General features: G+C 33.5%; 1 protein-coding gene across 8 annotated transcripts in view; it reads right to left on the reverse strand.

Moving 5' to 3' along the window:
• LOC121409285 (smoothelin-like) overlaps window positions 1–11096 on the reverse strand; it is a 122434-nt gene extending 111338 nt beyond the window's left edge. For 6 of the 8 annotated variants that reach the window (XM_041601196.1, XM_041601191.1, XM_041601189.1 and 3 more), the window contains exon 1: window positions 10873–11096. In XM_041601196.1, coding sequence (XP_041457130.1) covers window positions 10873–10917 — 45 coding nt within the window. In that variant the 5' untranslated portion in view covers window positions 10918–11096. The remainder of the gene's footprint in view (window positions 1–10872) is intronic. The other 2 variants (XM_041601195.1, XM_041601193.1) reach the window with 1 other exon arrangement.
• Between the last annotated feature and the right edge of the window lie 6840 nt (window positions 11097–17936).

Below are 17936 nucleotides of genomic sequence, written 5' to 3' on the forward strand. Positions count from 1 at the left end.
TATGTTACCCAAAATTAATCATTTCCCATGGTTTTAAAAACCTATTGGTTGAAGTCCATTAACTGTAGTCATTAAAGGACCAAAGTACCTAATTTCTTACTCAGTAAATTTCATCTAACACAAAACAGTTTAAATCCAGGTGCTGTAGGCCTACATATATCCATCCTGCTAATTATTTCTTGTTTAGTTCCTCCCACACCCAAAGATTTATTAATCAATTTCAGGTAACAACAGTCTAAAATAATTGGTCATTAACTCCCAACCCTTAGCCAGGATAACAGAATAGCCCCTATTCCCTTATTCCACTCTTATTTCTTGGCTGTCGTTTTATATTCCGTTCTCTGGTGTTTCTTGAAGATATTGACAGCGGGGAGCGTGGTATTTCTCATTCCTGAAGCTGTATGTGGTATAATTGGTGTTTTTGAGCCCTGCCTACCGATTCCTGCTCGAAGCATGTCTAGTTTACAGGTGCTTATAATGAGTTACAGCACACATATACGAATGAAAAGCTTCGCTGCAATGTTTGAAATCATTTCTTATATATCACACAGAACACAGAACTGTGTGAAAAAAAGAGTAAACTATTACTTAGTGATGCATTTTCTTTTCAAAATGTTATCTAAAATTTCTAGAATCCATCTGCATAAATTAATGTTAAAACAATCCTGGTGAAAGAAATCACGTCTGGACTTGAAATCACTACAATGTATTTTTATGATTATACATGTAGGCATTCATTTTGCACCATCTAACTACATGTACATTGTTAGAAATAATATATTTTGAGGAGCACTATTATCATCATCCTAGCTTTAGCCCAATAATTCGTGATTCCAAATGCAGTGGAAGTAAAACGAATAAGTCCAGATTACTTTCCTTAGCATGTGTCTATGAATAAAATGAAAGTGTAGTTTTTCTATGGTAACCCTATTTTAAATATCCAGGTCACAGGATACAACCATATCATGACTTCACAGTAACTTTGGTTTCCTAATGATTATTTTATAATTCCACAACTTTAAACTTTCTAATCTTAAATTAATGCAGCTCAAATTTTCAGTCCTCTGTGGTTTTTTTTACTTGTTATTCAAACCACATCATGATAAAGTCCCTTGTCTTGCACTTAACTTCAATTTAATGTCATAAATACTTAATTGACTACATTTTTCATATCATGGATAGATCAAGAAAAGAAGGCATACATTTTTACTCTTTATTTACATGTATTTATTTACCACAAGTGGGATGGAACACCCAACAGCAAATGCGTTTTCATAGGGGTCTAAACACACAAAATGAAAACACAATATAAAAGCAAACTGTAAACATGATAATGAAAAAAGCAAAAAAAAAATAAAGATACATTCGTAAAACAAAACAAAATACACTTGATTATAGAAGGGAATATGATTTATAAAAAGAAAAACATTAAAAAATAATAAAAGACAAAGTTAAAACATAAAATGAGTTTTTAAAAGAGCTTTTTAAAAAAAATATGTCTCAATATTTCACAAAAACATGTAGGTATAAAAAGAAATCTGTATCCATAGCTAAATTTGGAAAATCACTGACTGTATGTATGGGATGATGGTAGCATTATATTTTAATTCAATTGAAAAATGTTTGTTTGATCTTAATTGATGTCTGGAGCAGCTGGCTAATGTGCACATGACAAGAAACTAAAAGATTCTAAATTCTAAAAATATTCCTGGATATCCATGTGTCATCCATTTCAAGGCCAAAAAATGACACTATGTTGGGACGTTGGTTCCTTCATTTTAGTACAAAATGACAAAGTATTTTGTTGAAAATATTATGAACGTTTGATGCGCCTGCGAAATGTTCAAACTTCAGGGTTGTTTTCAAGTATAATATATTGTTTAGACTATTTAGAGACTTGATTAAATCATGGTTGCATTCATGAAATTCAATGAACCTTTCAGTAAGTGAAAAGGCAATATGCATGCTATGATTTTGTTTTTTCTTCAAGTGGAAGAGGTCTTGAATTCACAAACTATGACACCATGTATACATCCTTGTTGTGTGGTATTCATCCAACATGTCTAGAAAACATTTCAACATCACATCATCACCATTTATTGACTAACTAGAAATTGCAAAAGAAATCTCTCATCGCCCTCCCCCACACTGCTCCAATTTTCAAGCAAGCTTACATTAATGTGGAAGCATTTGTAAGAAATCATACATCCATCAGACAATAAAAAGTTTGTGTATATTAGTTAATAAATATATCAAATATGCCCACAATCATTACTAATTCATCATATTTACATTCATCACATTTAGAAAAAATCAATAGGCACTATATTATCATTTATATTACTTTTATTATTATCATTATTATCATTATTATTATCATTATCATCATTATCATTATTAGTATTATTAAAACTATTATTAATTTTATAATTCCTACAGTTCATGTTATGTTGCTTACGTGGAATGATGGCCATATTGGAATAGAAACCTGATTACATACATATGCAAACCACCATGACAGATTTCACTATGAAATATTGCAAACAGGAAAATATCATAATTTCTTTTTTTAAGATATCATTAAAAAAGGTTTGAATTTAATCATTTTAAATTTTAATACCCATAAATTCAAAACCAGACTTTGACTGGTATTCATTTAGAGTGTATCCAGATACATGTATCCATGCTCTGCAACATTTGTGTTGTCTTGATAATGTACATAAAATCATTAAAACAATATATCATTAACTTTTACTACTATCATACTTTAAGAGTAAATGTATCTCTTGATACCATGATATTTTTTGATGAAGTATTAGATTGAGACTTAAGAGAGATAGTTCTGCATGCTTCACTAAACTTGCAGGTAGTGTATAAAATGCAAGTGAAATTAGCTCTTCACATGCAATTATTATACCTCCTCTTTCCTTACAATGCATACATGTACATGGTGTAAGCCTATATCTTGGATATCCTGCAATAAAACTTTCAATTAAGCAGAATGAAGTTTGAATACTTCCTAAATTTATCTCATGTTTCTGAAGCTTCTTGTCACAAAGTTTCAATTCAAATACTCTCATATCAATAAAGTCATGTTACTCTTTTTTTTCAGTTTAATAAAACATGACACTTATTCAAAAAATCCCCATCCCAAAAATCCATGATATCAAAAAGTTTCTCTCTAAACTTTTTGAAGGATGAGTAGATTTTTTTTCTCTTTTCCATTCCCAGGATGTGAACTTTTGACATTGAAAATAAACTTAGCTAGTTCAGGATCACTTAATGGCTCAACGGATTCCCAGCAATGATATGTATGCATTATAACCTTTTCCCTGCTATCAAACTTTTGATTTAACATGGAGAGATAAACTTTCACAGTTCCTCTATTTTAGCAGTAGATCTATCCTTTCCAGTGCCTCAATATCCAAGCTACATATAGGGCCTACATAAGCCAGGTATTCTTGTACAGTTTACAAGCATCCAAGCAAAACCCTTGATAAATATATGAACAAAAATACCCTCTTCTTATTCGACTGACCTATCCCTCTGGAATACGTATCACACAGAGATTTGAACCCAGAATCTGCAATCTGTGTCACATTCCTGGTTAAAGGCTAAAAGTAACATGCAATTTATCAAAATCACCAACCAAAGTCGTCCCATCTGAAGGGGTATGATGTGAGATAAGTTACCAAGGTAATATGATTATCCTGTAAACCACACACCTGTCTGAAATTGACACTGCTCTTGCCCTTATTAGGAATTTTAGTTAAAGGTATCCTCAACAGTCATTTACAGCAAAAAACACACAAAACAACCCAAACAATATGACTGATTTTGAATATCTACATGTACCTACATTATAAATAGGGTTGATATAGACAGCCCTCAAAGTGATGTATTACTGTAATTAGACTGCATGTGAGATCAATTAAAGAAACAAAATAATGTAAATAAAACATCAAGAAAGGAAATAAATGCATACTAACTTTTGAAAATTAAATGAATACAGTATATTCTCATTTATTACTTTATTATAAGATAGGTAATGTATCCCTTTAAGAAACAAAGAGAAATGCTTGAGTTTAAGATGAAGAGATTGGGTAACATCTTGGGCAAAGAAGGAGGATGTTATAACCTCTTGTTCTCATGAACTGTATTCCATCATCGCCACGGTAACCTGTCCGACGATCATCCTAGGCATACCGACAGGGAGATCTTCTCGTGACGAAAATTAATTTGTCACGAACCCCTGCACCAGACGCTCAATAGCAGTAGTCTACAATACACAGACTTAATGTTGTTGTTTTCTTGAAATTTATTGATTGCACGTCATTGGTGTAAATGCACATTACATTTAAAATCCACAACTAAAAGGGAGTTCATGAAGATCTACATTGTATACTGTACTGTAATGTATAATATCAGAGCAATGTTTCAATCTACATGTATAATACATAAACAGTCCTTTAATTTATCAAAAGCCACTGTGTGATTAAGATGTGTTATTGATATTTCACTCAATTTGGAGGTCTTCAAGAATGCATTCTATAATCAATGGTTCATTCGTGTATAATCACTGATAAATATTTGCAATCAATTGAGGTTAGATATAGTTTTTATGCTTAATAATGATACGTGTATACATGTAAGTATGTGCAATTAAGAGTCGAGTTATCTGCAGGACATCTCCTTTATTTTGAAAAAACAAAGACATACCAAAAAGGTATACAGATCTCAGAAGAATTACATGTATAATCATATGGTACCAATTTTTCTGCATTAATATTTTTTCAAAACTATTGTAGATAATGTAGATTTTTCAGAATTAAGTACGAGCAGGCAACCAATTTAATTAATTTTTTCTATTTTTCTATTTTTTCTTTAATTATTTGTAGCTATCAATGATTACACATAAATTATTTGTTAAGGGCTTATCCACAACAAGCTTTTGCTTTACTTTAGGTCCATCCACTTAGAATCTGCTTTTATATTGTAATTATGCATACTATTTCGGAATGAGTTGTATGTTTTTCTTTGTATTTTGATTGATTTGTGGAAAATAAATGAAATGAAATGAAATAATTCTTTTAAAAAGTTATGAAATCTAACCTTATCAACAACAGGTTATGAAAACTCATGTTTAATTGCTTAATTCTGACAATACATATGAAAATGAAATACTATAAAACATTTTGATATTGTTGAAATTCATATTGATAGGTTCTGAGAGTCAAGACTAATCACTCTTTAATACAAACTCCTGGATGAATAGCAAGCCTGCAGGTATGACAGTGAGCATGGAGAAATAAACAAAGATGGAGGGATTTATCTTAATCAAAATAGAATATTTATTGATCAGATCATCTGATATGAAGTTGAGAGACAACTACCAATGCCAACCACTGCTCTATAGAAATGGAGGCAGGTCAAAGGGTTATTCCTATGTTGATGGTGTATAAACTGTTTTTCATGGAAATCATGAAAATATTTTGTAGGTTTTTGCAATGATGGAACCAGAGTCAAACAAAGCAAATTTGCTATGGGATGCTGCCATTTTTATTACTTTATAGTAAAGTGGTGTGTTAATTTGATTCAAAACACTGAAATTTTTTAATGTGGAGGAAACTAAGGAAATTCAATTTAAATCAAATGAAATAAATAATTGAAATCCCTGCTTACAAGTGAATTTACTTATATATTTTTTAAGCTACTAGTACAGGTATTGGAAGATAGTTTGTTCAAGTACATGTAGTTATTTCAGCAATAATCTAACAGCCATTCCAAAATGGCTCAAGACAACTTTGGAAAATGTAGAATAGATACTTTTAAGAAAACAAAACTTATCTACCATCATGACAACACAATTACCCAAAATTATTACTGCTGCATATTGTATCTCATATCTTGACATTTTAGCAATAACACCCAAGGCAATCCTTGGTCTATTATTTTTTTCAGCAGAATTAAAGCATGATTATCCATATCAGAGAACAAGATGCTAATTGCCCCACCTCCCATACTCGTCATTTGAAAGATCAACCTTGGAACAGTTCTTGAATATCAATGAACCATGCAGATATCTTCAATGCAGGATCTTTCCTTGCATGAACAATCTCATTGCTGATATCGTTTCAGCAAACGTGTAATTATACGCTCCATTAAAAAAATAAGTGTGTGGTTATTCACACACCTTGATGGTGGTATGACACAGGTGATTGCTCAAAACACCTGTACTCGGTTGTGGGATACCAATTTCTACAAGAATGGGGCAAAGATTAACCCCCTACTTGATGAGTCACATTCAATGTTCTCACTTAATCCATCATGCCAAGGCTTGAATGAAGTCTAGTCAGTCAAACAACTGACATTTCATCTTTAATTAGCCGCTAAAATTAAGAGACATTCAAGGCCACTGAGATTTCTGAATTTCTGAAATTACATTAAACCAAAGAACAACACCTAACAATATTCACAAATAAAAATAGATGATGGGCACATTAACTGGAAAATGTGATCATACTGACTTAAAGTAATAAATGATTAAGAGTGACATTCTAATGCAAGATGCAGAACTCAATCAGTGATGCTTTAGACAATATACAGATACATTTGTAAATTCCTGTTTTATCCAAGAGGATATTTTATTGATTTTAAAGGAATTCGATAACTTTATAGCGGTTATACAAATCTGAGCAGCCGACCCCTATGATGTCAGTGCATGCAATGTTTCAAGAGGAAACCCCGAAAATTGTAAACATAATTACATGCTTAGCAAAAATTAAAAAGAGATTATTTCATCTCCATAGCCTTTAGTGTAAACTTAATCATCATCCATGAATAGTCATCATCATTGCACTAATGTGATAACTGTTTGACCTACAGGTATGTAATTCAGATTACACTATTAGCTGCAAGAGAAGAAATACTTTTAGATCCTGAATGAATTTGAACAATCCCTTTAAAACATCTGAAACCTATTTAACAAAACAGCCAAAATACCAAATACATGAAGGGTTATACATGTATCATATACTTAAAGAGTTATATACTTTTTTATGATGTTAAACTTGGAGACAATATACTCTTATTTGAATTTAAAAGTGACTTCATTTCAAAATGCCATCGTCATTAAAATAAAAAAAATACAAATTCAACAATGATCAATAAATAGGTACATGTACTGTATGCCTACAGACTGAATGAATTTTAATTTGTTCCTGACTATGATATATTAGCCATTGTGAGCACTATGAAGTAATTAATTGTCTGTTAGGCAGTCATCTACTCTGTGTACGGTGTTAACAGATAACATCATCTCCTAGCCATGTTAACATTAGAAGCTCATTTTTCAATTACGTAGATTGATCAGGAATTTATTGATGTAGTCGATCATGTGACATCAGTTGTCAACTGTTTGGTCACTTAAAACCTTGTGATTAAATTGAATCCTAACCACATCACATATACAGGTAGGTAAAATAGTATTATCATGAAACAAGTGCCGCATACAGTGTGTACAGGGTCAGGTTAAAAATTCTAATACCCCTTTCATAAACCCAATTATGCGGCTAATAGCAGCATAATTTGGTCGTAAAATCGGAGGAGGACCAGAGTTATCCGCATTATCTGGATGCTGCTATTATCCGCATAATAGCAGCATCGGGACCAGATTTTGACTTTATGAACGCATTTCCAAATAATGCGGATAATTGCCATGGTGCCGTCAAACAACACCACCGCATCGTCCAGTTGCCATGACGATTATCCGCCTTTTTTAGGACGGGCACTCGTAAAAATAGTGCGGATTATTTTCGGAGTTTGTGAACGCAATTTTTATTGAATTGTCCGCATCACTCTTATGCGGCTAATTGGAGGATGGGTTTATGAAAAGGGTATAAGACAGAGGGCCGATCAGGTTAAAATCTCGAGATTGAGCAAACTCGGGATGGTGCAGCACTGCCTAGTGTGTACAGGGTCAGGATACAAATTCTAAGACAGACAGATACTGTATGAAAGGGCCAAGAGTTAAGATTGATCCAATCAATCGCAACTCTGGAAGGCCAGCAACATCAACATCTATTAAACATGTTTGTTCAAAATATTTTCTTCCTAATATGTATATTCATGTATTTGTTGTTTTCTTGAAAATTCACTGCACTTCTCTTTGCATACAAAGGACATGTGCAAATGTTTCATAGACAAATTATGACACTGATGGATTTCCATAGAGTAACGATTAATTAGATCAATTACGACTCTTTGTAAGACGGGGCCCAGGCTTTATCCAGTAAATAAGATTGCATATATTTGATCTGAAAAAATCGATAGATCTACATGTATAGATATTGATACAGGAATCTATAGGCTCCAGGCCTTCAAAGAAGTCTGAAACATAAGTTCAATCTACTTTATAAAATCAGTTATCTGACTTTTTTTCCTGCTTCCCTTGGCAAGGCTACCCTTGTACATATCTAAACCGGTACCTAGTAAACTGATAACGACTCCTAGCCACGCTCATCTTTCATTTTCATCATTTATTGCATAATATTTCAACTGGCCTGCACTCTGTAATAAATTGTCTATCCAAGACATTATAACTGGGACTTTGCATAAATGCATCTACTTACGTTGGGCCTATAACCCCTTCCGTTCCCTCGCCTTTCCTTCCATAATAATCCTCTATAATTTCCCTCTCTCTATTGAACCCTCTCTGAACTTATCAACCTATTTTTGTTTCATTTACTCCAGATTTGAAACGATCCAGACATATTTTTAACTAATTTTTCAAATTAAATCAATTCATTCTTTAAAGGGAAAGTTCACCCTAAAAAAAGTTTATTGTACAAATAGCAGAAAAAATAATAAAAAATATTGCCGAAGGTTTGAGAAAAATTCATCAAATAATGAAAAAGTTATTAGAATTTCTATTATTCGATTTGTGACGTCATATGCGAGCAGCATTCCTACATAGCGAATGGTAAAAAATCAATGAAATTTCATTTTCTCAGAAAATTGAAAATGGTTTTCACTGTAGCTTTTGTATATCAATAGACAAATCATTTCACACCCGATCATGAATAGAAAACAAAATTAAGTTATCTGGAACCATACAAAATTTGGAATTCATGCATTTTATATTACATAACACATGGGGCAGCTGCTCGTTTATGACATCACAAATCCAAAACTTTGAACTCTAATAACTTTCTTACTCTTTAACGGATTTTCGTCAAACCTTCACCAATATTTTTTACTATTTTTTCTGCTATTTTTACAACAGAGTTTTCTTCAGGGTGAACTTCCCCTTTAAGAGGGGTAGTACAGATCAATCATAAACATTTCTATCACAAAGTCTATTAAACCGATCATGGACCTACTACATCCATGATTACTAGAATCATGTTCTACATGTATCTCAATTGAGTCTATCAAATACAATCCAAGAATTTAGATCTTAACTTTAACAATGAAAATGATGTCAACTAGATCAGTCCTCAGTATGACAAATGACGTTGAGGTCATGCCAAAGACAGGTCGTCATTATAAATCACAAACCACTTTGCCCTTGGACTCTAAAATCCCCACCCCTCCTACTCACAATCTAACCCCAAAGCTTCTCCAAGGAATGGTTACCCTCTTTCTGTCTGTGTCTGTTCCCTATTGGAAGTGATTCCTCCTTAGCTACCAAGGGAATCAGGCAGTGGTAGAGGGGGTTATTTATAGCCCCATCTGCCCTGTTAATGAACTCCTCTCTTCAGGAATTAGGAGTATGGGGGTAACATGGGCATCACTCAAAATCATATTAGTACCATATTCAATGAATACAGAATTCACACACATCTGTTACCTGTAGATTCTCATTGGACAAAAATACAACAATTAGCAGCTCAATAAATCGTTATTAAATGGGTCATAATAGCTTTTCAACAACTCAAGTTGATTTATGATAAAGATCGAGTGCCAGCAGAAATGTATTAATGACCAACATTATCATCTAGCTTATAGTTTTGAAGTGTCATGTGCAATTAGTTGTGTTTATGAGAACACTATCATACAATGTTAATATTCATTTTATAGTTCTAAAGTGAAACTGAGTATGTCTTACCATAAAACATTGATTCCATTAGCTGTATATCTACTAGTATAATATCATAGTTCATATGTCACCAAAACTACCCCAAAAACAATTGAAGGAAAAACTTCACAGGTTTGGCCAAACTAGACATCTCATTAGAAAAGAACCCCTCCGACTCTTCAATAATTAGGGTACAGATGATGTCAGAAGGTCACACAATAAAGTATGATTTACTTTATTTTCTTTACAACCATGATTGTTTTTTCTCTGCCTGGTAACATGGTATTGCAAACTTGCCATTCTCACTCTCAAATATTGATACTTCATTTGCTTAAAACAATATTATTAATCAATCACCAAATTTCTAGATGTAATCTGATAGTGATGAATGTGTAACTAGACTTCCCTAGCATTTCAAAATCAATGAACATTAATATGAACTATGAAAATTTAGACCACCATCTCTAGTCCATCTCCCTGGAACAGTACTAGACTCAATCTTATAAAATAAAATATAAGCTGAATATAATATATCAATTATTATAGTAACATCTCGTCAACCAATGAATATATCATATAAATTGTACAGTAACATAAATGTAAAAACACAGCCTGGACTGAGTAAAAAGCCTTATACTGTACGGAGAACGTGAAACACCTGCCGCCCGAGTTAGCGGTAAATCAATGGTCTGGTCGACCCCCGAGATTGGAGGGCATCACTCAGCTGATTGGTAGACCAAGTTCACGGCTCTTCATTTAATATGGAAGATGAAAGAAAGAGGCAATGTACTTACCAATTTACGAAGTCCAATCTCGTCTAGTCCCGCATAAGAAGACATTCTACTTGTCAAAACTTGCAAAGTATCCTTAAAATGATCGAAGCAATACTGAGAAACAGCTATTTGAGCTCACGAGAAGATATTAGTTCTATGCTAAAGCCAAAGGTATATTACCACCAATAATAACAGCGTGTATGAACCATTGATTCCGACGTGAGCTCGTAACCTTACAATAGGGTAAACATTGGGCAGTTCCTTTGTGTATACACACGTATTGTGTATGAGTTTTTTAAGTGGCGCGCCGTTCTCTTTTCTTATTTAAATTAAAGTCATGGACGAATCGACCAAAGGTGTCGATGGACGGATGTCTTCAAGGCTTAATCGATATTAGCTATTTTTCCGGCTACTTTTGTTTTAATCTCATGAATATGGATGCACTATAAATGAAAACAAAGTGAAACTAAGCTTGAAGATTATTTGCTTAAAAAATATTTAGCCGAAATGATTATGTGATGAAGCATCTCCCATGCGGATTTCACCCACTACCCACCCTTTTCTTTAGTGAACGAATCCAAACGTGGGCGGGGAAGGGGAAACAAAGTTGGCGAAACAATCAATCCCGCAATCAATCCATCTTTCGTACCTGTGAAAAATCTCAGCTTCGATGTCAAATTTCGCAACTCTCTTGCAATCTCATGGCCTCATGCCCCATTTTCTCAGTTGTATCAATTGCATGAAAAAAATGACCGGGTATCTAAAGCAGACGGATTTGAAATTGAGTGTGACGTCAAGTGGGAAACATGACCTCCATCCGACTGTGATCGTTGAACATGAAAACATGTGGTTTAGTTGAACGATAAGAAAATCGATTGAGCAGAAAACAGATCTGACAGGGAAAGAGATGGATTGTAGTGGAATGTTATTATCCATACATCACTGATTGCGCTCTCTTCGTCCGGATAATTGGAGAAATCCATCACTTTTTTTGAATAACTGCTTCCTTCATCATCACCTCAAGACTCCACCTTGCTTCATTTCCATCTCTCTAGATTCTAACTATTACGACAAACGCGCCTAATCATTTAACAACGTACGTTGCAACTTAATTCTTGAACATATTAAACATAATTTTCCACAATTTCTTATCGTTAGACCCCCCCCTCCCCGGCCCTTCATTCGGCATGAATTATGTGGGATAAAGAATCAGATTTCATGAAACTGAAATCACTTTCATAAACTCACTTTGGACGAAGCATCAATGAATCTTTGATGTCCAGATGGTCGAGTTTGACGGGTTTATCCATTAAATAAATTCAAATTGATATAGGAGTCAGTCACTGGTCAGTGATGAATGTATTTGCAGGATCTTGTAAACAAAGATACAACTTCAATATTAATCATCAAATTATATCAGCCAAGCCCATATTCATTATTAGCTCAAGTTCTCTTCCAATTAACACCTTGTGTCACATTAATATTACATTATATACCTGAAATCTATGTTACTTTTGTAACCTCCTTTTATCCAAGGTTTATGTATTGTCCACTCAATTACATTTTTGTTCTAGTTTGTTAACTACTAATTACATAACTTTGTAAATGTCATGATGATAAAGGTCGAAAATTAGAATGGCATCACGACCCCGATCGAGCTTTATTTGTAACTATATTATGTAGTAGACAATAAAGCACATGAGGTAATAAAGAAGTAAACAAATGGGGGTTTTATCCCAAAAAATGAAGAATTCCGTAGAATGTCAATTCATGCTTCATTCTTTTAAAAAAATGTGCTTACACGAAGTTACGGGAATCTATATTGGCATTTAAAATGACACGATTTGACAACCCACTTAAAACAAAACAAAAATGAAAAATAGAACGCATAGTAGTTCAATTCAATCCAATTTTGTTTTTTCATGTTCAAAAAAATGAACATAACACATTATACATACATAATATACAAAACAGAATAAATGTCATACTAAATGCTTCAGTTACAGATAACATCATACAAAATAATCGGTAAATAAATAGGTCGTAATATGGAATTTGAAGAGCAAAACTTGTATAGGCTCTAAGTTGCATCGTGGATAGTTAAAGGTCAAGTCCACCCCCCAAAAAAATATTTGAATCAACATAGAAAAATCAATGATAACACTGAAATTTATAACATTTTAAAGGTTTGCTTATTTCATTTTAAAACAGTAATATGCACAACTCAGTGATATGCAGATTCGATGATTTCCCTCACTCACTATTTATTTTGTTGTTCTTTTTTAATGATACAATATTTCAATTTTTACAGATTTGACAATAATGACCAACTTGACTAAACCAAAAAATATTTAAACTACGACAGTTCCACATCTCTAAAGAGGAGTGAAACTTAATTTCACATGACAATGAGGAGAAAATTTGAATATTTAAAGAGAAATAGGCGGTGAGTGAGTGATGTCATCAGTCCCCTCATTTGCATACCGACCGTTATGGCATAATCTGTTTCGTGAAATTAAGCGAAACTTAAAAATGTCATAACTTTATTATTTTATATGTGATTTTGATGGTATTTTCAGCATAATGCTATTTGGATGTGTTCTTTTTTTACTCAATTTATTATTTTTTGGGGGGGTGGATTTGTCCTTTAATATTTAGAATGTCAGAAGTTCTTGGAAACAATATCATTCTTTCCAAGTCTATTTCCTTTGTTTTTATCATGAAAAGTTGAGGGGGTAAGTAATTTAGGAGGTTAAATTGATGATTTTGATAGAGGCCTATGATGAAATGAATTAGGCCTAGCGGGGTGAGAAACCCTTTCAAAATATATTTGCGATTCGCGTTTGATTGATCGTTCTTACTTTCATGTTCATCTTAAAAACGAACAAAACAGTTGCGTTGGCGTTCGACAAATCAAATGTTTTGGTTTCGATTTGTCAGCATTCATTGAACATTCCATTGTCATGTTCTGCCCTTGAAAATATGAATGTAACATCTTATAACGAGTTATTGATGTAATAATATTCATGTCAACGCAACGCGATAGCGCGGCAATCCTATCTGCAGTGCACTTACGTTTGCACTTTATGGATTGTTCAAATATTTGTTCCAATATTTATCCAATGTCTGCGGATGACTACTTATGATAACAATGATCTGGCTTGGCTAATACTCTAGTGTGATTGAACTAGACTTGTCTTATTCTCTACTGAATGACATTGATAAAATGTAGGAATGTCCGTCAATGTTTGTATTTCAGTGGTACGAGTAAATAAATACATATGGCGTCACCATGGAAACAAGCGGCAAGTCAGTATTGACACAAAATTTATATCATTTATTGTCAGGAGGGATGTACATAGCCGCGTCTGTCTTACAGAATATTAAAACGTATGTCTTGAAGTTGAGATAAAAAAAGTGTATAGAAACATAATTTGTCTATACTGTCACTTGAACATGTTTTATCTGAACTGATTATTCAAACATATTGTATAGGCTAATTGGGTTGTTTTCTCTAAGGTCATAAAATGGGCGTCATTGATTGACATTCAGTTTATGTATTTACTCAATATTAGGTTTAGAGTAGCTCCAACAATTTATACCACCTTTAGAGATCAAAGGCAATCAAGCTATATCCCTCCCTACTCTCATCTCATCCATCCTATCTATCCCGTTCCATAACCTCCTCTGTCTCTCTTCTCTCCCTCTCTCTTTTGATGACCCCTCTTTTCTAACCCGTCTTTCAATTTTTCCGTCAATACACCCAATGAAACTTTGCTACACAACCAAAATCCAATCAATTCAATATCACACCTTGCTAGCTCTGCGAATCTAACATTCTCATAGTTCATCGTTCGATTTCACCCATATAATCTCCTTTTCTCTCTCCCTCTCTGACACCCATCCACATTATTACTTTTAGTTCATGAACTCGATGGACCGTGCTCCATCTCAAAATGTCAGCCAGGATGTTGGATAAATATAGAGGAAGAGCTTTAGAGTTAAGAGATATGTTCCTTAATCGCATAGCGCGATGCGGTGATCCAATAAATTCCAGGGTGTAAATTTCTTGAGCGCGCCTCGAGCAAACATGATCAAAATGAAAGACAAATGTATGAGAGATGCCCATAATAGGAGCTATTTAAATAAATTGATGCAGTAAATTACACCGTCTTCTAATTAATCATCCGAAAAAAAGTTAAAGGCATTTGATAAGGATGGAATATTGGGCACAATTTGATTGTAAAATATGCTTCATGTCAAGGCTCATATCTTCAACCGGTTTTGGATTTTAACCAATTTTCTGCTTTTCATTCTATTCTTTCACTCCATGTTCTTTCCCTATCTGACCTTTCTATTTCCCACCTATTATTCATCTAAATTTTGATCGATTTTCATTTAAATGCTGATATTCTTTTAAAAATTACCTTGAAATGCTTGAGCAGTCATCTGATTGGCTGTATATTTTTATTTTTTATTTTTATTTTGGAAATTTAGGAGTTTTACCTACTCTATAGCTGTAGCTTCTCCAGAAGAACTTACTCTGATTATCCAGAGGCCGGGACACTAGCAGGAGGCTCATCAGGTAATTTGCACAATTTTCTTGTGCGAAAAACGTTTCTCATATAAGAATACCTTGATATCCGTCATATTCTTAAAAACAAAATATCAAAATACCTGACATAATCATTCACAACATAAAAACAATACACAGCAACTTAGATCTTTGCAATAAACTTTACTTTAATGCTTTCATAACTATACACATGAGCATAATTATTTTTGGAACAATGCATGGGCATATATTAATATATCAAAACCTGTTTATACATCTAATAACATAAGAGTTTCTTGAGATCTGAAAACCTGTGAAATGCTTCCCAGACAATGACAGATCTTATACCGTTTTCAGTAACTCATCATTTTTTGGTCTGCACCAGGCTCGCACTACAATAGTCCGCACCACAAACGTTCAGTTACTACATAGCAGAGCGGTGCTACTTTTACAATCACCCATTCAAATACTCGGGCACATAATGGATGGCGCTGGTCTGGTGCTGCTAATGGCAGTGTCCAGATAACACCGGTCTAGGACAAGCTACTTTAACATGTGGCATTCATAAACTCAAAATCTTACGACTTGGCCTGGGGCTGGTCTGGACCAGGGAGTTACTGAAAGCGGTATCAGAGAATATGAATTTGATAATGGAATAGGTTATCTAACACATTTGCTTATGCATAATCCCACCAGAGGGACCACTTTGTATCATTCTATTATCAATAATGTATATCATATTATTAGACAATTGGAGTGTAAACAGGCTGTAATCATGAAGAAGCATGATTACAAAGGAGCTAAGAAAACCTACATACATTCTTAGTTTGCAGAAGATGAGCCAATGGATCTATCAGTGAAGAGATTAAAGATATTGTTCCACATTGCTTTCATTGGGGAAAAAAAATTGTTACTTGAAAGGTAATTCATCCAATTACCAATTACAAATAGAGATGATTTTTGTCAATAAAATATGATTAAAAAAAAACAAAAAATATTTCATGAAGAAAAAAATGAAAATTAATGCCATAATTTGTTGGCAAAAAAACATACCAAATATAGCAAAAACTTACTTGTTGGTAGCTGTATACAGTGCATCCAAGACAAAAAAAGCTAAGAATTATCAATGCTTTGTAACTAATTTCAATAAATTTGGTAAGTGAATACATTTTATAGGCTAGTTGTCAGACATACTCAACACTCCAGATTTGTTAAGAATCAGTCATTTTGTTAACAAAAGACTTGTAAGCACAAAACGTCTGACGTTCTCAAATTATTTGGTCGTGTGATGGTGTTGAGTTACTTAAGAAAACACAATTCCAATTCGTCGCCAACAGGTAATAGGTCTGTTTTATGAGTATTTATGCAAAATTCATACGTCAGGACGAATCACTTTGGGCATGTACCAGAGGCAGAGCTTGGGGCAGCCGGCAGCTGTCCATAGACTCAGCACCACGCACAGGCATTATCGCTGTGTATTGCATGAGCGAGATAATTGCGTCAAAATTGTTAAGTGAAAACACTTTGCAACGAACAAATATCTTTTCGTATATTTTATTGCTTCAGTATCACAGAGAAAGCATGAAGATATTCCTTCAGATACATAGAATATGACACAGATTTCACTATTTCTGGTGGACATTGATTTCCTCAATTTTTTTTTCCAAGAGTAAAAAATTGGGGGTGCGGTTTTTTATACATGGCCACGGTTTTATATACCGGAAAATACAGTAATGAAATTACTGAAATGCAGGCATTAATTCAAAGAAACAGATCTTTGTTATTCTTTGGATATTTCATTTGATTGTGCTATCAAATCAAAGAGCAGATATTGGACATTTGAGACTTGATTTTTTTTCTTAAATAGATGCCATACATCAAGTGACTTTTTCATATCTTTTCTTCAAATTGTTTTAGCTCACTCATGCATGAATGAATAACAATCTTAGGTAGACCACATGGAAGAGACTCTAAGCTTTACAATGATAGGTCATTAGTCTATTATGATTGTGAATAAGTTAGGATAAATCATCATCTCAGACTCATTCATTCTAGGACGTACTGTAGAACACACAATCTTTCCCTGTATTCAGATGAGAGTTCTTGTATCAATATATGACATAAGAATATGCCTTTTTTTACATCTGAATGCTGTGATATTGATATGTTATTTCAACTTAAGATATATATATGCATTCACTGCACCTGAAAGCTCCAATATGACCATCATACGCAGTTAGGACAGCTGCATCTGCATTGTCGCATATAATTGATACATCATATGAATGTACAGTTAGTTGGCCCGTATGGATGAGGGTTAAGAACATACATGCACTTGCTGGGGAATACACATAAACACAAACATGATTTTGTTTAAGATTATTCATAAAATACCAACATCTACATTCAAATAATAGGCATGATGTATACATGTATTGTAAGATAACTATCCAGACAAATACAAATCCATTTATTCTGTGAATGGAAGCAGGGAATACTTATACTGTTAGTACCTAACTAGTGGGTGCTA

This window comes from Lytechinus variegatus, chromosome 2 (assembly GCF_018143015.1).
Source record: "Lytechinus variegatus isolate NC3 chromosome 2, Lvar_3.0, whole genome shotgun sequence".
NCBI lineage: Eukaryota > Metazoa > Echinodermata > Echinoidea > Temnopleuroida > Toxopneustidae > Lytechinus > Lytechinus variegatus.